The 19,777-nt window shown below is 41.8% G+C and overlaps 9 protein-coding genes across 9 annotated transcripts; all 9 read right to left on the bottom strand.

Moving 5' to 3' along the window:
- Positions 1 to 98: 98 nt before the first annotated feature.
- Positions 99 to 1,487, bottom strand: TM35_000181430 (cytoplasmic l-asparaginase i-like protein; the record flags this gene model as incomplete). The annotated part of the gene is made up of 1 exon (XM_029026456.1): positions 99 to 1,487. One exon carries the CDS (start codon positions 1,485 to 1,487, stop codon positions 99 to 101), a length of 1,389 nt encoding a protein of 462 aa, XP_028882152.1.
- A 474-nt stretch (positions 1,488 to 1,961) lies between these two features.
- TM35_000181420 (putative 60S acidic ribosomal protein) lies at positions 1,962 to 2,285 on the bottom strand (the record flags this gene model as incomplete). The annotated part of the gene is made up of 1 exon (XM_029026455.1): positions 1,962 to 2,285. The coding sequence occupies one exon, from the start codon at positions 2,283 to 2,285 to the stop codon at positions 1,962 to 1,964; it is 324 nt and encodes a 107-aa protein (XP_028882151.1).
- Positions 2,286 to 2,671: 386 nt separating this feature from the next.
- Positions 2,672 to 4,654, bottom strand: TM35_000181410 (uncharacterized protein; the record flags this gene model as incomplete). The annotated part of the gene is made up of 1 exon (XM_029026454.1): positions 2,672 to 4,654. One exon carries the CDS (start codon positions 4,652 to 4,654, stop codon positions 2,672 to 2,674), a length of 1,983 nt encoding a protein of 660 aa, XP_028882150.1.
- An 868-nt stretch (positions 4,655 to 5,522) lies between these two features.
- TM35_000181400 (uncharacterized protein) lies at positions 5,523 to 7,040 on the bottom strand (the record flags this gene model as incomplete). The annotated part of the gene is made up of 1 exon (XM_029026453.1): positions 5,523 to 7,040. The coding sequence occupies one exon, from the start codon at positions 7,038 to 7,040 to the stop codon at positions 5,523 to 5,525; it is 1,518 nt and encodes a 505-aa protein (XP_028882149.1).
- Positions 7,041 to 7,749: 709 nt separating this feature from the next.
- On the bottom strand, positions 7,750 to 9,210 carry TM35_000181390 (uncharacterized protein; the record flags this gene model as incomplete). Its single annotated transcript, XM_029026452.1, has 1 exon — positions 7,750 to 9,210. One exon carries the CDS (start codon positions 9,208 to 9,210, stop codon positions 7,750 to 7,752), a length of 1,461 nt encoding a protein of 486 aa, XP_028882148.1.
- Positions 9,211 to 11,062: 1,852 nt separating this feature from the next.
- TM35_000181380 (uncharacterized protein) lies at positions 11,063 to 13,036 on the bottom strand (the record flags this gene model as incomplete). The annotated part of the gene is made up of 1 exon (XM_029026451.1): positions 11,063 to 13,036. One exon carries the CDS (start codon positions 13,034 to 13,036, stop codon positions 11,063 to 11,065), a length of 1,974 nt encoding a protein of 657 aa, XP_028882147.1.
- Positions 13,037 to 13,829: 793 nt separating this feature from the next.
- Positions 13,830 to 15,515, bottom strand: TM35_000181370 (uncharacterized protein; the record flags this gene model as incomplete). Its single annotated transcript, XM_029026450.1, has 1 exon — positions 13,830 to 15,515. One exon carries the CDS (start codon positions 15,513 to 15,515, stop codon positions 13,830 to 13,832), a length of 1,686 nt encoding a protein of 561 aa, XP_028882146.1.
- A 643-nt stretch (positions 15,516 to 16,158) lies between these two features.
- On the bottom strand, positions 16,159 to 16,617 carry TM35_000181360 (putative ecotin; the record flags this gene model as incomplete). Its single annotated transcript, XM_029026449.1, has 1 exon — positions 16,159 to 16,617. One exon carries the CDS (start codon positions 16,615 to 16,617, stop codon positions 16,159 to 16,161), a length of 459 nt encoding a protein of 152 aa, XP_028882145.1.
- Positions 16,618 to 17,310: 693 nt separating this feature from the next.
- On the bottom strand, positions 17,311 to 19,257 carry TM35_000181350 (uncharacterized protein; the record flags this gene model as incomplete). The annotated part of the gene is made up of 1 exon (XM_029026448.1): positions 17,311 to 19,257. One exon carries the CDS (start codon positions 19,255 to 19,257, stop codon positions 17,311 to 17,313), a length of 1,947 nt encoding a protein of 648 aa, XP_028882144.1.
- Between the last annotated feature and the right edge of the window lie 520 nt (positions 19,258 to 19,777).

The following is a 19,777-nucleotide window of genomic DNA, read 5'->3' as shown; positions in this document are numbered from 1 at the left end:
ATATATATATATATATATATATATATATATATATATGGGTTGACATTTCCATTTCTTTCTCTTTTTTTTTTTTTCTTCTTCTTCTTCGTTTGAGTTAATTACAGATTGGCCTCACATGATGATCCTGGTGTAACTTCACCACGAAGATTGCGCGGCATTTCTTTACGCACCTCTGCTGGTGAAAGACCCTTTCCAAAGAGATACATTAGCTTTACTTCCGCTGCCGTACTTGTCATTCGCAAGTAAATAAGATGAGGTGATACTGTTCGTAATCGAAGTTGTTCCGCTGCGGAAAGACTTCCACATGGTTCCCGCACTGTTACACAAGTAACAATATCACGTTTATTTGCCACCTCTGCAAGTTGGTGAAGAAGTATAGAGTACTTACTCTTTAATGAACCCACACCGCTGATCTCTAGCACCACAGCATCCAGCAATGGCCTACGATGGTGTGTTGCTGATGTTGTTGCTGCAGTCGCATTATCTATGCTGACCGTATTCGTTTCTGACGTCTTTTCTTCCTTTTCTTTTTCGCTTCTAATACTATCCTTTTCCTTTGTCTTTCTCACCGGTGTGCCTCTGTCTGTTAAGAGTAACTGCGTTAATACACTCACATCACAGTCGGGGTGCAATACAAACAAGGCCACACGTCCACTCATATCGGACTCCACACTAAGAGGTCCGGCCGGTTGGGGCAACAACAAGTGTTGCCGTAATTGAAATCCCGTTGCCTCAATAACACCGAGTGCGGGATAATTTGGACTGCAGAAGGCCCCAAAGGTGTGATGAAGTTTAAAACAACAATTACCACGCAGTAAACAATCATTAAAGAAGACACACACCTCACGTATGGCGGGATTGGATGCCAACATGAGGCTAATCACAAGATTACGCCGGGCATCACTGTAGGGTTCCACCAATGGTACCATCGATCCTGTAAGAATAACCGGTTTTGCAAGATTGTGGAGTAAAAAACTTAATGCCGTGGCGGTGTAATGCATTGTGTCGGTTCCATGCAAGACGAGAAATCCATCATAGGCATCATAATGACGTTCAACATCGGCGGCAATGCGAACATAATCTCGTCCATCCATATTACTACTATCAAGAAGTACATCATACTCCACCACATCAAATGGGGCAACTTCAGGGCGTTGTTGTAATTCTCCCATATTTCGCACAACTTGTGTGAGATAACCTTTACGTGGAGAGAGGGCCCCACTCGCACTGCGGGTCATTCCAATGGTACCACCAACGTACAACACCAACACACGACGCTCACGGCGAGGGAATAAATCATCACTTAGGTAATGGTAATTGCAACTGCCAGTATTATAATTGTTGTTGTTGTCGTCACTCGCAGAAGCAGAAGGAGCAATGGCAACAACAGAAGCACCACTCCGGCCTTCGTTGTATGATACGAATCGAATAGGGTTTCGTGAAACCACGTTTGGACGGTTCTGAGAAATCTGTGCTGTATTTTCCATATCACGCTCCCCAACACCCCACTCGAAACACCCTACTTTGGTTCCTCGTGTATGTGTCTGTGTGTCTGTCTGTTATATAGGTATATAGATATATATATCTATATCTATATCTATATATATATATATATACCTTGGTGTATGTACGTGTGAATGCGTATGTATGCTTGTGTGCCGAAAGAATGATAAACGAAGGAAGAAAAAAAAAAAAACACGAGAGAGAAAAGACAGTATCCATTACATGCATCAAAACAGAATGCCAAAGGAAAAAGAGACAAAATAGGAGAAAAAGAGAGAGAGAGAGAGAGAGAGAGAGAAAAACAAGGGAACCATAAGCTCCCTCACCTCACTCTCCCCCGTAAACATTTTTTTTTTTCAATGAATAAAAAGGTTCAATACGAACCCATTAAAATGAAATAAAAATAAAAACCACAGTATATGTGTGGAATCCTCCGGCGGTCTGGAGACAATCCGCGCTTAGTCAAAGAGACCGAAGCCCATATCGTCATCTTCCTCTTCCTCCACCTTCTCCTCCTTCTTGGCAGCGGGGGCCGCAGCACCACCAGCAGCCGCAGGGGCCGCAGCTCCGCCAGCAGCGGGAGCACCACCACCAAACGCAATGTTGGAGAGCACATCGTTGATGTTCACAGTCTCGAGAACAGCGGCGTAGGCGCCGGCCATTCCTTTGCTCACCTCAACACCAGCGGCCTTCGTCACAGCCAGCAGGCTGGAGGCGTCACACTTGCCGCTGTCAGCGAGGAGGAAGGCGGCGTATGTGCAGGCGAGTTGCTGGGTCGACATCGTGTAACGGATAAAAAAATGGATAGCGGAGCGAGTAAGATTCCCACTATAGTAAATAAAGAAAGAAAAAAAAAGAAAAGAGAAAGAAAAAAAAAAACAAACAAAAAAAAAAAACAATATTAACCAAACAGTAACAAGAGTAGAAAAGAATATATATATATATATATAAAGCAGAGGAATAAGAGTGTGATGGTTGGGAAGAAAAAGAAAAACAATAAATTAGTAAACTGTCCTCTTTCTACATCTTCCACCCACTAAACCCCAGAATACCTATAATATAAGAGGTCTATCAAGCGATAGAAGAAGGATTCATAAAAAAAAAAAAAAAATGCATGTGAATTATGAGACAAAAAAAAAAACCTGCTTATATTAACGTATCGACGTTTCTAACTCACTATCGTCCATGCTGGAGGTGGTTTCGCCTCCAATACTTCGGCTGTTTCACCAGGGGCGTAGCGAAGTGTATAACGCCACGCATGTAGATAAATACCCTGAGAAAATAGAGAATCATAATTATCTTCATCATCCTCATCTGCCTCTTCTTTATATAAAGGTGAACCCTCACATTCAAGGGTCATAGAAGTCTTATTCAATTTTCTCTTCTCTGGTTCTAATGTGGAAATATAACGAATATATTTGGTATCACCTCGAATAGGATGCCCTAAAGATGCCAAATGTACACGTACTTGATGTGTGCGGCCTGTTAAAAGAATACACTCTACCACAGACTCATCACAGTCTTCATCATATCCCACAAGTCGAACAAGTGTTACCGCTCGTTTCATACTCTGTTTTAATGTAGATAAACGCTCTTCTGCGATAACGTTATCAGTTCCTTCTTCACTTCTCTCAGCTACTGATCGTCCACCAACAGTTAATCTACGCATACGCTCATGTTTAGCTTCTAATGCGGCATTATCACGATGAATACCCCGTTTTTTACCCGCAACATGAATTTTCCCATTACTTCCACTTCCAATTGTGCTCAGAGCTTCTTTTTCTGCTGCAACTTCTGCTTCCTTTTCTTTCATCCACGAATTGGTCATTTCTGCATCCGGACACCAATAAAGACTCTCATGATATGAAAGACACCCGATAGGGCGATCCACACGTAACCAACACACAGTCTCATCTCCGTTCACAGAAACTAAAGAAGATGGAGGTTTCACCTGAGTACAGTGATGTTGCCCTTTCACTAGTTTCATAACATCGAAACGACCATGTACTCGTGCAAAATATTGTTTGGTACACCCTATTATTGTTTCAATCTCTGTTGCTGTTGATGCTTCTGCTTCTGTTGATGTTGTAACACCAATATTATCGTAGACATCACCTTTCTGTGCCACTAACTCTGCCGTTATACGGGCACTAACAGAATCTAAACCGAATAACAATACACCACTTGTTGCAGCATCAAGCCGATGTACGACAAAGGCTTTTAATCCTTTTACGTCTTGTTCTTTTCTCAGTAGCGAATGTAATTCCTCCCATGCATCTCGGCTAACATATTTGTCCCCAATCCACACACGTATCAGCTCAAAATCATATTCTTTATGACGTATTGACATGAGTACAACACCCTCTTCATGTTCAATGTCAGATTTCTCTAACTCTACGGCGTGGTAACGATGGGCATCAACACCACCAAAAATATCTTCCATTATAGACGTTACAGAGTTCTTGCGATTACGACCTGAAGGATGCACTGGTAGCCCGTGCGGTTTACTAAGAACAAGAAGTCGTCGTGGTGGTGTTCCTCGAGGTATGTGATCATAACGAAGAATATGAAGTGGCTCATCACACGGCATTGGAGCTTCACGTCGTAGCACTTGATGTAGTACAATATCCTTCTGTTGTAGAACCAAATGTTGTTGCTGTAAAAGCAATTCTACTGCCTCATCATCTATCATCATTTCCTCTACATTCACTGAACTACTTATATTCTCATTGGTGTGTTCACCACGCAAACGTTGTAATTCAGCGCTATAGGCTTCTCCTGCAGCGCGACACTCTGCCTCGCGGCCGTTCAGCCACAACAGACCGTTGCGCAGCTCCTCAATGTACGCTGGAACGGTAATGCGGGGATCCAGACTGGCGCGCGGTCTATCGTTTATGGCCGTGAGAGGCGGAACGTATGCGAATTCGCGTGCCACGACGTGAAGAAGCGGCCGTCCAATCCACCGTCCCTTCGCCGGGGCGCGGAAGGTGAAGGGATACGGCGCCACCGCCAACACACGCCGGCCACCACCACTACTCCCACTATTAGTCGTATTAATCGTATTGGTATTCGTATTACTAGTGGAGGGTGGAAAAAGAAGAAGGGGATGGCGGTCGCCAAGGGCGGGGACGTCATGGGTCAGTTCCTGCATAGAGAACACGGCAGGTGTTACTAAACAAAAAGAAACAAACAAAGAGAAAAGGATGGAGAAGCAAATAAGTAAGTGAAGAGGGGAAAAAAAAGAAAAAGAAAGGAACAGAAATAATAACTAGAACTGGGCCTTTTTCGCTACATCCCACCTCCCCCCCAAAAAAAAATAGAGCCATATACATACAAAGGAGTATTAAGCGGCTCCTTTTCGCTCTTCTTCTACGTCTTTTTGTTATTCTTTCTCTTTTCTTCCTCTCTTTTGTGTGTATATATGTGTGTTTCACCAGTCAAATACATTCTGCACGTGTGGATTACCCCTCCTTACCTTACAAGGATGGAAATTGTCAGGGCAAGAGTATCACTGAAAATCGAAAGCAATGAACACCGCAGCTCCAGAATACAGTATTTCCGCTAGTGCAACACGAGTTTGGTTATTATTATTATTATTATTATTATTATTATTATTATTATTATTATTATTATTATTACTATTATTTTCTAAAAAAAGGGGAGATATAAGAGTGCCTCAATGAGGGAATTACATGTAAAGAGGTTTCAAAAATAAAAGGGTTAAAAATAGAAATGAACACAAACACTCACACTCACACACCAAAACAGAAAGAAAGCCAACACCCAAAGAGAATATGGACCACTCATAATAGCAGGTAAGGAATAAAAAACACCAAACCCACAACATTAGATAAATGGATCAAAACAAAAGAAAATAAGAAAATAAAAAAAATAAGGTGAGTAATCCTATACTTGCGCCACACCACCACATCTCCTTCAAGTCATTTGCACTGAGTATTTCATACTACATGTTTTCCTTTTTTTTTTTTTTTTACAGCCATTTTCATCACCATTTTGCATTACTTTGCCTTTGCTTGCATCATCTCATTAGTGGCAGTTTGTGTCAATTTTTCTACATGCCGCTGTAAAAACAATAACGCCACATCGGAGATAATTACCAGAACACTTAGTACACTCATTGAGGTTATCACTTGTACGTTTAACTTACACTCAAGCGTCTCTGCATCATAGCGGTAGGATATCACATCGCTACAGTCAGGTGACATCCCACAGCGATTAAGGCTTGTGAAAAGTACATGTTTGCCCTCACACGTTTTTCTCCCCGCACACCCTTTCACCTCATAAGCGTCAGAGGTCGGTGGCGAACGTCCCCGTTCTCCCTTCTCTGATGCTAAGACCATAATGGGTATACCACGGGCGTTTACACCATCGGCGAAATTACGTGTAACAGATATCCTGGCGTCCTTCAGAAAGAGTGCTCCCAGGACGATGCGTGGGATTTCCCAGTCGTGAGCCCCACGACGCAAAGCTTCGCTAACAGAGCCCGAGCACCCCAGTCGAAGGAAACCATCTTCATCGACCAGCTTTTTAAGATCAATGTCAAATAATGTAATCCAAAAGTAATTGTTTGACACAAGACGACTCCTACACCCTTGCACTTCCATTTTCATTGTGGGGAGTTCATTCAGTAGACTAGGGGGGATTTTGCACGCCATGTGTTCGTAAGGAGTAGTAAGGAATACGCAGGCTCCTGCGTCATGCAGTGATGCGCTGATGTCACTCGTACCGTCACTTATCCAGCCACTAATGGCGCGTAGCACCTCACGTGGAAAGAGCATACGGGTAACCGCTGTGTTTGTGCTGACCACTGCTCTGAGTAGATGGGTTATAGTGCGGCCAGTGAACTCGTTCACAATGGTGGAGACAACTTCATTGCAGAGAAATAGTCTAGCCGGGAACGGTATCCCAACAGAGGCGAGAGGCAGCTGCTCAATACTTACCTGGCGAAGTGCACAAAAGGAGGTCGACAAAAAACCCCGATCATTGAGAACGATATTAGAGGACTGCACCATTGTAAGTGAGGAGGGATCAATCGTGAATGAGGTGTACAGGGATCCACAGCATGGTGACGCAACAGAGAGTCCAACCACGTAGGCATAATCCTCCTCGTCACTGTCACCACCACCGCTACTACTATCATAGTCGTCATCATCATCATTACACTTGAAACGCATACACTCCTCAAGAGGAAAACTAACGCCAAACCTTGTGGGTGAATTCTTGAGTACACGAAAAATACCAGGTGGGTATTGAGTTTTAATATACACCATACGACGCATTGTACGACCAAACCCCGAAGGACACAGAGATTCTTCTTCAACAAAAGTCCCTGTTGCCTCTGTTAAACAAAGTACTTGCTCTCTTGAGACCAAGGAGTCATTAAGTACGGATAGCTTGAACACCCTCTTTACCGTAGGATCGATTCTCAGAGTAGAAGCTGTTACGTGCGAAATAGCACCAAAAAGAATCAGTAGCAAGAGTCCACAAATTAAAGAAAATGTCCCAACATGTGACATTACATTCAATGCTCCTTTCCTTTTCATCTTTATATCTATGTATTCAAGCACTTCCAGCACCCTTTAACAGTTTTCTTCCTCTCTTTCCAGCGGTTAAATATACTCATATATATACGTGTCGTATACATAGATAGGGAAAAGAAAATAAAAGTGAAGAAAAACGAAAAAAATAGATCGCCATATCTTGCTATAGTTTTGTTCCATTTCATACACATATGAGTCTCTTTGTTTATACAAAGGTTTCTTTGATACATGTGCGGTTGTGCAGAACGTAGACAAATAAATAAATAAATAAATAAATAAACTTTTTTTCTTTTTTCCACGCATATTCACACGTGCGCACTATCACACACGCTTAAAAATTAGTACGATACAGTCTGAAATAGAGCAAGTGACGATAACCATTCAGTTTTCTTTTTCTTTTCCCCATTGACACAGTGACAACAAATAAATAGAAAAATAGAGCAGAAAATCATCAAACTAAGAAATATACTCAATACTAACAATAACAATAATAATAATAACAATAACAGTAATAGTAATGACAACAAGAACAACAACAACAACAACAAAAAAAAAAAAAAAAAAAAAAAAAAAAAAAAAAAAAAACGCTATACTTCACTATACTCCACACTGTCACCTAGAACTTTTATTTATTTTTCTTGGGGAAAGAGTTTCCCCAAATTTCCACATTTTTTTTATTCGTATTTTAGCCACCAGAAACAGAAGCTTCACGTACTGCTGTTATTTCGTCGGTCCATTCACCCTGTGCAACATCCTGCAGGGAGAGACGCCGCACCGTTGTCTTCGCCACTTCCAGATCTCGCCGCAGCAATAATATTTCACTCTTCTGCTGTAGGAGCATGCGATCCTTCTCTGCCATTTCGTCCTTCAGGAGTGCAATCGTCTTCTCAAGTCTTGAGACCACCCTTTCTACCGCCAATGTTGCTCTTCTTCTTGCATGGACAGTAGCTGCATTCATATCCACCACCTCTACCTTCACCACCTCCTCTTCCTCCTCCTCCTCAGCAGCATTGGCCTTCACCTTCTCTGCAGCATCCCCACCACTATTTCTCTCCTTTTCCTCTTCCTGTGTGTCTTCTGTTGTGAGTGGCGTGGCCGCGGCGGTGTATGGGCGGCGCAGGGCGGGGATCGCCGCCCGCCGCCGGCCGAACGTGAAGGCGACCGGCACCGTCAGTCGATTCGTCCACGTGCCCGCCACCCGCCCGCTCAACCGCCACCCCGCCGCCGCCCGCCGCCGCCGCGCCTCCCGCAACCGCTCGAGATGCGCCGCCACGCCCGCCTCATCCCGCAGCGCGCAGGCCGAAGGACGTGATGGACACGCGTTTCCTCTTTTGTGTGGATCTGCTGTTTTGTGTGGTGGAGATTTGAGGTTGGGGTGGAAGGAGCACCCGTCGAGGGATTTGAGGGTCTGTTCGCGTTGCAGCTGCCGCCGGAGACGCTCGCGGCTCTCCAGCCATCGTTGGGATTTGATGTACATGGCATCTGGTCGGGTGATGTAATAACGTCCCGCACACCGCAGTTGTTCCTCAAAGCGTCGCTCCTCCATGGCGATTTGCTCCTGCATGCCCATGTATCCAAAGAAGGAAAGAGGAGTGCTGGCAGCTCGACAGGCTTCAGCCTGTCCATCAGAGCCACCAATGATGGCTTCTTCCCCCGTATAAAGATCGGATGATATCTCACCTTCTTCTCTTCCCTCTTCCTGGTGCTTCTTCTTCTCACCTAACCCCTTTTGATTAAGGAAGGCGGTATCCTGCAAGGTGCGTGCCTGTTTGAGGTAAACCTCACGTCTTCTCTGTATACGTTGTTCTTCCGTAATGTTCTTGGCAGATTGACAACGTTGCATTCCCTCTTGGTTGTGGACGTTACGTTTCTGGTGAGACGAAACTACAGGTGATGCAAAGAAAAATGAAGATGCAATATGCGACTCCCTCTTGGCTTGCGGTTTTAGTGGTTGTGGTGAGAATTCAGTGTTTTCAATCTCACTTCGTGGTTGACTCCTGTTGGTATCTGTATCAGGAGCAACAGTTACCCCTGGATTTACTTGTGCTGAGAGTGATGGTACTTCATTTAATGTATTATTATCGAGAAACCTGCGATGTTCATCCAGACGAGCACGGTGGCGAGCAATGACATCATCCACGCTCATGTTTCACTGCTTCTTTAGTTTTGTTTGTCTATTCTCTTGTTTAGATTTACAAGGTGTTTATGTGTTGGCTTGATGATGTATAAACTACTCTTCCTTCCCTGACTATCTCTCTCTCTCTCTTTCTCTGTGTGCGTCGGCAGAGAAATCGTTAAGTTAAGAGAAGGAAAAAAAAAAAAATGCAAGGCGTGTCAGCCACTAAGAGCGACTACTACAAAAAATAAAAACAGAGAAGAGGTAAAGAAGAAGAAAAAAAAAAGGAAAGAAATGAATAAAAATCTCTTTGTCACCCTCTTTGAAAAACACTAACAAACTTGTTAAGAAGAAAGAAATAAAATTCCTTCCATTTGTTGTGGATACCCTTCTTAGTGATCCCGTCATTAAATGAATATACGCGAGGGAAACGTATTTAAATACGAGACATGAATATAATAACAGCAACAACAGCCTATTTATTGCCACCTGACACACAAGTAATCACACATTACAGAAAAAAAAAGAAAAAAAAAAACACAGCAATATATCGTTAACTCACAGAAAAATCAGAAATAATGACCTTCAAGAGTAACCAATAACAAAAATGATTAAAGTAAGATACTCAAGAGATTTATATTTACCTAAGTACTGTTAAGAAAAAAAAAAAAAAACAAAGATATCTGAAACCACCCCCACCACCCTAGAGACCTGGCGCAAACTGTTGTGAAACACTTTTTCCTTTCATCACAGACTTTGTCTTTCTTTCTTTCTCTCTCTCTACAGACACACACACACACATTACCCTTATATGTATGTATATATATATATTTATGTAAATGTACAAGTACGTTAACTATTCCCACAATCATCACCATACCAGCGTTTCAAACTGGTTCGTTATATCCGTACATATTAATTCCGTAGTATCGTTTGAGTTAAAAGTCAACAGTAACCCCTCACCTACCACTATAGCTGATGCCGCTGTATCTCTTTTCATTTATGTTTACTCATTAACAGTTAGCATCACTTTGGAGGAATAGTTACAAATTATTCTTCTTCTTATCATCGTTTCTCTTTCTACCGGCTGGGAGCAATGGGTAATGATGTTACTGGCAAATGAGAAAAGAGCAGAGGAGGAACTACACCCAAAGCCGTCAGTATTGAAAAAAAAAAAAAATCACACACACACACAATACATTTCATAGAAATAAATAAAATAATTACTCTTTTCACTTTAAATATATTTTTCTTTTTCATTTGTATTTTTTTTTTTTTTTTCCTTTATTCATTTCACCCTTTTTCCTTCTTTTTGTTTTTCTCCTTCTCCCCTCTAATATATGCATTACGAGCGCCAATAAGTACTGTCCTGGCAATATATCAGCAGTAGTAGTGACAATACCAATAGGGGAAAAAAAAACAAAAATCCAAAACATTGCCAATACGCGAAAAAGTAAAAGAAAGTAAACAAACAAAACAAAGATTCCTCTGGAAAATCAAAGAAAAGAAAAAAAAAAAACAAAAGAAAGAAAAGGAGGTAAGAAAAGGTCACATAAAGGTAATATTGCATACAAACACAGAAATCCATCAAAGCGCCATATATGCGTTTTCAGCCACAAGGGCTGAGACATCATTTCACTCGTGGACAACACTTTCCTCCACCTTTTCTCATCTTGTAGGGCAAATGAAATGAACACCAAAGCAACAGAAGAAATCAAAGAAGAAGAAAAAGAAAAAAAAAAAAGAACGCAAAAGAAAAATCTATCATTACAACCATGCAAACAATCACCTTCTCACCCCAAATACACATTCAAACAAACATAGATAGATAGAGAAAAGAAAGAAATTAGAAAAAAAAAAAAAAAAAAAACACACACACACTTCAGAAGGGACATACATAAGCCGCTAAACGCAGAAAGATCGGACGTTTATTGTGTGGTACTGGTGTATACAAAATACCATCAGGTTGTCTTGAGGGTATAATTCCCCCTTCGTCCTCATCCAATTCTCTATTAAGATCGGAGGTCATTGGACTCGCTAGTTGCAGTTCACGTCGTTCATCATTTGTGCTGTAGTTACATAAAAAGTCTACCACATGACTAGACTTTGAGCAAAAACACTCATCCACAATGGCATCTGTATGATTTGCACCAGGTACAAGAATAAATTCAATAACGACTGGTCGTAGACGTGGTTCCATTGCATTTACATAATCCGTACTGGTGTAACGCTCAGCAAGATAAGCACGTTGGGCATTACGCATCATAAATGCGAGATTTGCAGATTCTGATAATGGTGCACTGCAATCGGCATCACCGTGAATAAAGAACATATACTCTGGAAGGAAATCAAATATGTTCTTTGGAATGACCTCTCCAGTCTCAGCACGTCGTCTTTCATCAAAGTAGGTATTAATTGAAAATCGTGGCATATTTTCACGTCCACCGGCAATTTGGTAAAGTACACGTTTATATAATCCTCGTCGGTGAAAGTGACGCACAAGACCACGTACATTGTAAATACCACTAATACCTACATAACGTTGAATACTTTGTCGAGGATTATACCGCATAACATTATAGGCAAAATTCTTCCTTGGTGTTTTATTTAAACTTTCATCATTCTCATTACTTTCCCCATTTCTTTCATTTTTAGAAGTACTTCTACTGTCATGATCGTTAGCATCGTTGTTGTTGGCCTGTTGGGCGTGCAGTTGTGCCTGTGAGATGAGGGACATCATAGTGAGATGTGCACCGGCGGATTGTCCAACAAGGGTGACGTCGTCTAAATCGCCACTGTAGCGTTCGGCATTCTGCAAGACCCATCGAATAGCGTCCGAGACATCCAACACCATTCCTTCCATATCTGTTTGTGGAAAATTGCGGTAATCGGGGCAAAAGACAATATAACCACGGGCAGCCAACAAACGGGCAATGAGAAAACTCCATAAATTACTACCAATAATCCACGCCCCACCATTAATGGAAATAACAATAGGGAATTTACGTCGATGGAGTCGTGAACGTGCGGACATTGTCTTTTCCTGTTCCATCATGCGGAAAAGGGCATCTAATGGAATTGGAAGATAAATATCAAGTGTAGCGCGATTGTGTAAATTCTTTCGATCTTCCTCATCTTCCTCATCTTCGGATTCTGCCGTAGATGGACCTTCCAGCACTTCACTTATCTTCGGTTCAGGATTCTTCTTTTCTCCGGATGGAGGTGTTGCTCCTGTTCCTTCTTCTGTGTTAGTTGTTGTTGCAGTGTTGTTGTTGTTGTTGTTAGTTGTGTTGGTGTTGGTGGATCCAGTGTTTCCACAGTAATATCGTTGAATAACGGAGAGGGTATCGGCGAAGGAATCGCTATTACTCAACTGCAGTACCGCATCGGTGGCCCCAGTTGAGGTCATGCACTGTGGAAGTCCAGACATTAATCGACCATCGGCGGGATTTAATGAAGTGGCGAGGAGTTCCACCGCCAATGTTTGTGGATTGATGGTCTTTGAGAAGGATGCGGCAAGTGTGGGATTGCTTATACTGTTGTTATTAGCCATTCCAGCAAGTACCTCCTCCGCATTATACATAAGAGGAGCATCTCGTGTGATCTTCTTAAGGAATATCTCCAAATTACGGCGTTTCGTGCGTTGTGAAGATCGATAGGCCACACGGCGAATAACATTTGGTGAGACAATATACCACAGTATATGTGGAATAAAATACTGCAGCTCCAGCATTGCGTAGAGAAAGAGACGAATAGCCATAATAATCCACTTTAGCCCAACACCCATAGCGGCAATAAGCTGGGCCGTAACGCTGATCAGCCATAGTATTTGCTGAAGCACATATCTCATCATCATTCTTTTTTTTTTTTTTTTCGCTTTGTCTTTCGGTTATTTCGCTTGCCTTTTTTCTTTTTTTTTTTTTGTCTTTTTTTTTATTTTCCTCAAATAAATATAAATATGTAGAAATGTTTTTATTCAGGTGGTTATGCCACTAAGATAATATGATATTATACTTTCTCTCCTCTTTTTTTTTTTTCACTATCAGGAATACGAACGGCACTCTCTTTTTTTTTAAGAAGAACGTTCTTTTCCTTTTTTTCCCCCTCTGCAAAGTCCTTCTATATACGTGTAATTTCCTTTTTTATCTTGTTAATGCCTCCTCAATGGCTAGGAGTAGAGAAACATCAAAAGAAGAAAAGAAAAAAAAAAAAGAATTCATTATTCCACAAAAAAAAAAAAAATCGAAACAATTTACTGACGCAATGAGGAAAAGCAAGCAAACAACAACAACAACAACAACAAAAAAAGCATAGAGTTAAAGAATAATAAAGAAAGAAAAAAAAAAAAAGGGAGGAGAGTGTAAATAAATAAAACTCAAGTGTACAATGTGCAACATCCTCTCACACTCTCCAAAACTGCTATGCCGGTACACACAGAGAGAATAAGAGAGACATATGCATATACATATACATACATATATACATACAAATTAAATATAGAAGCCGTGAATTCTCTGTGTGAGGATGCAGAAACAGAGTCAATAACAACAATAGCCGAATATATATATATATATATATATATATATATATAAAGGGAAAATCAGAAAGAAAGAAAACAAAAAAGTAAACTGAAAGGTGACTACACAACCTCAAACCCCGGAAGCAATCTGATCCCATAGATGCAAAAAGTACAATCCATGCACGGTTTCATCAAGAGACAGCAAATTAGAGGATGTGCCTACCCGAGTCTCAACAGCATCAGCATTGCCATTATCATCCAAAGTACTGGTGCCCGCATCATTAGTAATAGTAGTAGTACCCGTAGCAATATTAACAGTATTAGTATCAGTAGTAGTACCCGTAGTAGCCGTAGCTGTTGAGGTTGTTCGTTTTTTACTATTCTGTTCATTCTTTTCCACCGGCCCCTGTGGAGTGGCGGCGGACTGCAGTGTCTCTGGCATTTCTCCAAAGGCCTCACCGCACGATGGACACTTGTCTGGTAAACCGGTAGAAACATCACGTGGGGTGCAGGCAGAGCAGCCACTGCAGAAGAACGCCGTTACAGGCATAACAACTTCAGTAAAAAATACAACTTCCTCTTCTTGTTCAGATGGAGTTATGGGAATTGGGATACCTTCACCAATGTCACCCTTGCGTTCTAAACTAACTCGACTGGAGTTTCTTTTTTCATCATCTTCATGCATATTCATTTGTTGCTGTTCTAATACGGCACGTCGTATTTTTTTTGCCAATCCACTTGCACTGCTTTCAGGAATAACAATACCTTCTGTGGATAGTTGTGGTTTTTTATTTCTATTGGTATTACCACTACCAGTACTACCAGTACCACTACTAGTACTAGTCCTACGACCATTCGTAATATTTCCTCGGGTACTTCTTATACCATGTCCACGTGAGTGAAGAGAATGACTTTCTTTGAAATTATCTTGTGATCCAAGTACAATAGACTTTAATGGATTATGTTTAGGGTTATACTCATACAATTGATTACAAGCCTCATTGAAATCTAATGGTTTTGTAGTGGATCCCATCGATATCGTTTTCGTACGTTCTGCTGTTACTGCAAGACGTTCATTTCTTTTACTACTATTACTATGGCTGTTACTGTTACTACTCTCCACCCGTTCACTTGGGCCGGACCGCACTTCTCTTATCGCTGATGTTGGCGGTGGAGTGTTGGGAATCCACGTGCTGCGCAGCCGGCGCGGTGCCCCGTGTTCATCCCACTCCACCACCACAACGTTGTTGTTGGAATCACTACTACTATGGCCCACCGCTGCACCTTCACGTTCAACGGAGTAATCGGCAACAGCGGCAAGAAGAAGTGGATAGAGTGTACGCTCCGCTTGTGAGACTCGCTCTGCTACATCCTCTTCTACTTCCTTTTCTATACTATTTTGTTTTTTATCTCTCGTGACAGCCTCGGGTTTCTTGTTCTTGGTGTTATTACTGATCTTCTTCTTACTGTTGTTGTTGTTGTTATTAAGATGATGATGATGATGATTATTATTATTGACGGATGACTCTGCTGGTGTATACTGGCCCTCATACCATGGTGGAATCCCACTCGTCATTTCACTGTCTACACCGACGGACTTTGATGTTGCCATAATTCTCGCCGCATCCGACACATTTAATCCTTGCGATGAGCGATGCGTTAACGACTGTTCCCGCCCCTTCGCTTCTTGTTGAGATTTAGTTAATTGAAGAAGATCTTCAAATGTTACTCCGCGGGACTCCTGTCGGGCCCCTTCCCGCAGGGAGGCCAGTGTTCTATCAATATTGAGGAGCACTTCTCGCCCTTTACTGTACATGGCACGTCCTTTTTTCTTATTTTTTTTTTTTTCGTTTCTTTTTCAGTCGAACTACAGGGTGAATGATTAAATAAATAAATAAATAAAACAAATAAGAGGGAAGTTAGTGTATAGTAATAAATTGGATTACAGTGACACACACTTAATTCCTTTCTTTCTCTTTTTATTTTCTATTGGAATTATAAATAAATATAAAAGTATAAATATATAAATAACAAAAGAATGGACAAAGATCTCCAACAAAAAGGAATGTGGAAAGAATTCTCATTTGCATCACTTCTTTGTTTTGTTTTTCTTGTTTTTAACACCCTCTTTTCACATCTATTCACACATAATAATAAAAACAAACAAACAACATCACTCTTCTTGCAACGAAGAACTCAAATACAGATCACAATAAAAAAAAAAAAACTCATTCAAAAGAGTTTAAAGAAGAGGCAAGACTAAATGAAGAAAGGAGTAAGAATAAGAAAGAAAAAGACTCAAATTACAAATACAACTATATATATATATATAAATATATATATAAATACAAATATATATATAAATATAAATATAAATATATTATCTTTCATGTACATGTACACTCACATGAGTAAATATATAGATATATATATATATATTTTCTTGTATGAATTCATTTTTATTGTTCCATTGCGGCGGAGGTTTCGCCCCCTTTCCATAGGCGATACCGCAATTGTGCATCTTTTGGCAAATAGACCACAACCGGCACTCCACTATTGTAATGAATTAACTGTGGACTCTTAAGCGATACAAATTTCTCCACAGGCATTACACCAGGCAGTGGGGCGTAGCGGGTGGCGGCTACAACGGGTCCAAGCTTTACAGTGTAATAAGTGTAATTATGCCCAGGGACCTCATGTGCGGTTACACTCCCTGAAATGAAGTGTCGGTTTACGGTATCCACTCTCTCTATACGACCAGGGAGTAATTCCAACATGTAATCATCACGTTCTGCCTCTGCATCTTTAAGAGGATCAAGAAGAAACATGCATCGTTTCTCATCTTCGGCCGGTGGTGGTAACTTATCGTGCACGCGGCGGTATACTCTTCCTGTTGCCGCCTCCGTCACTGCCTTCATTATTCTGCCCATTGCACTTTATTTATTAATATAGTCCTTGAGAGGGGGGTGAGTGCACTATTATACACACACAGAGAAAGAGAAAAGGAGAGAGAGAAAGAAAAGGTAATAATAATAAAAATAATAAAAACAATGGATTTAAAAAACACATGCCTTTCTTTTTTTTCTTTCTTTTTACTCCCTCTTGGTTACTTCTTTGTTTCTTAACGCTGAGCGTATTTTATTGTATTGACTGTTGTATTTCCTATACCCTCCACGAGCAGCAGCAGCAGCAAGTAGGAAAAAATAACAAACAAACAAAGAAAAACAGAATGAACTAAGGAAGAAATATTTACAATAATGATGAAAACGAATGGTTACACTAATTGTAAAGGAAATGAAGGAAGATTGTGACTGTGATTATCACACACACGCACACACACACTCGCACTCCCACTAATTCTTCTTCGATTTCTTTTTATTTACTCGTTCTTTCATTTTCTTCATATTGTCATCTTTACTCCAGAGTTATATATATTTCTGCGAAATACACCAAACCATAGACACACACACACACACACTCTTTCTCTCTTTCTTTTACTTGTGTGGTCAATAAATATAGCGTAAGCCATTCACACACGTACTTCTTCTTCCCCATCACTTCGGTCGATAGATAGTGCTAGAGGAATCAGAAAATTCCTTGTGATATTGACTTCACGGGTTCGATGTTGCAGGTTTCTCTTGCTTCCCATCTTTAGTTGTTGTTGTTGTTGTTGTTGTTGTTGTTTTTGCTGCCTTCGCCTTCTTTGCCTTCTCAGCACGTTCTTCCATCTTCTTTTTGTATTGAAGGATACGACGCTGAACTGCCTTGTTTGGTGGCACAAGTGTATGAAGCGGTTTACGGCGTGTTTCTGGTTCCAGTGGATTTGGAATTTCTTCCGTTGGTGTAAGCCGATCCACTAATCCACTTCGCACAAAGTACATATACCCACTGTATGGCATATTACTCTTCTGTGACCACCACTTCATAGGCCGTGCACTTGGGGCGTCATCAAAGACGTAGTGATCCACGCCTTGATGGAGATTGTATTCAAACAACACGATGGGAGCACCTGTGACGAATGGAGAGCCAATGGTTCCACCGGTGGGATATACTTGTTGTTTCTGTTGTGGTGATGTACTACCCAATACTACGGGTTTGGACATTTGAAGTTTAAACGGGAGATCCACTTCAAGTGGGACGTACGGGGGCGGTGTACGTGTGGCCCAACTCACAGGCAATAATATTTCCATCTCATCATTATCATCATATTCATCTTCTTCTTCCTCTCCCTCTTGTTTTTGTTGTTTTGCTGTGTCCTTCTCCTTGACGGGAGTGACGAGACGTGAGCGGAGGGCGGCGTTGTGGGCGAGTTGATGGACGACGTCCAACGCGGTGTGTGCGGGGGCCTCAAACTCGCCAACGTACATCCGCCGCTGTTGGGCGATTTGTGTGGAGGCGACGAGTCCCACGGCGTCTGCGCCCCCGCCGGCGAAGTGTCGGATGTGCGCCTGCAGGAGCGCCACGTCGACGTCGTGTTGGCGGCCCACGAGGGCGGGCGCGGCGAGTGTGTAGTTGTGGGCGGCGAGTTGACTCTGCAGGGCGCCGACGCGGCGGGCCCGCTGCCAGAGCATCGGCTTGCGGCTGAACCACGTGCCGTACCCCTCCGCCTGCGAGACGGCCACCACCCCGCGCCGCACCCCCGCCCGGCCAAGATGCACCAACACCGAGCCGTGCCGCCGCCCATCTACACAAGAAGAAGAAGAATAAGAAGAAGAGTGAGAAGATGAGGAAATAGGTTCAATGACATCCGCCGCGTTAAGGGGACCTACGTGGATAATGTCCGTTCGCAGACGTTCACCACGCACCCCATAGGCACAGGTCACGTAAGACTGTTCAATCAGTCCACGTGGGTGTAAGACACTGTGCTGAATGTGTGGAAGTAAATAGACACCATGGCCCTTCTGCACAATATGCCGTAGAGCGTAGTTGGCGTGGCGGGCCATACACTCTAAAGAAAGAAGTTTGTTGTGATTGATCACAACACGAGGACCCTTATCATCAACATCACCACCATTATTATCATTATCATTATAATCCTTATCCGGTTTTCTTCCTTCATCTGAGGAAGAAGAAGAAGTAGAAGTAGAAGCAGTAGTAGGACTAGTTCCAGTCGTATTTCTTCTCGAGGCACGGCGAGAGCGTAGAGTTACTTCCGGAAGTAATAACGGTGCCCATTGTGGATCATCAAACTTGTACGTGACAACATATGAGTTAATGTTATTTACACTTTTGCTGCGGCGTACATTAGCTACACAGAGTTCATCCGCCCCCCGCACCCAACGATACGGATTCTCCAATTCACCTCCATGCGAATAACGTTCTTCTCCCACGGCACCATGCAACTTTACGTGAACAGCAGCTGTCGGTGGGCGACTGGAGGAAGATGATGAAGATGAAGAGTCACCATTACTACTGTTGGTTGATTGACCAGCCACGGACTTCTGTAGTAACGGTACAGTAGCGTTTGGCTGCGCAAAGGCCATTGGGTACGTCAACAACCGCAATCGCTCCGTGCTGGGCTGACGCTTTATTGAAAGAAGCCGAAGTTGCTGTCGCATCTAATTCTTATCTTATTTGGTGGGGTCTATGGATTAGTAACGATGGATATTTGGTCTACCAAACCTTTTTCCTTTCTTCCTTCCTCTTATCACAGTCTACTCTACTCTACTCTCGTGAGGAGAGGATGTAGAGGTATGCAAGAACACAAAAAAAAAAAAACCAAAAAAAAAAAAATTGAATTTCTCCAATAAGGGAGAAGAATCAAATCGCCCTATTTATATTATTGTGTGCTTCTGCTACAGGAAGGATATCCTTCCTCCACTCCACTATAATCCAATAGAGAGAGAAAAGAAAAGAAAAAGAAAAGAAAAAAAGGAAAAAGTATGAAATAAAGGAGTATTATTCAACAACACGGACCATTCAAAATGGAAACAATCAGAGAGAAAAATAAAGGAATGGGATCTGAAGGGAAGAAAAAAAACAAAAGAAAAACAAAAATACAAAAAGAATTCATATGTCTGTATATGAACTATGTTTTTGATACAAAAAAAAAGAAGAATAAAAGAAAAAAAAAAAAAA

The sequence above is a fragment of the Trypanosoma theileri genome, assembly GCF_002087225.1.
Source record: "Trypanosoma theileri isolate Edinburgh chromosome Unknown TM35_Tth_18_V1, whole genome shotgun sequence".
NCBI lineage: Eukaryota > Euglenozoa > Kinetoplastea > Trypanosomatida > Trypanosomatidae > Trypanosoma > Trypanosoma theileri.
Note: the sequence above shows the minus strand (reverse complement) of the source record. Positions and strands in the feature narration are given on the sequence as shown.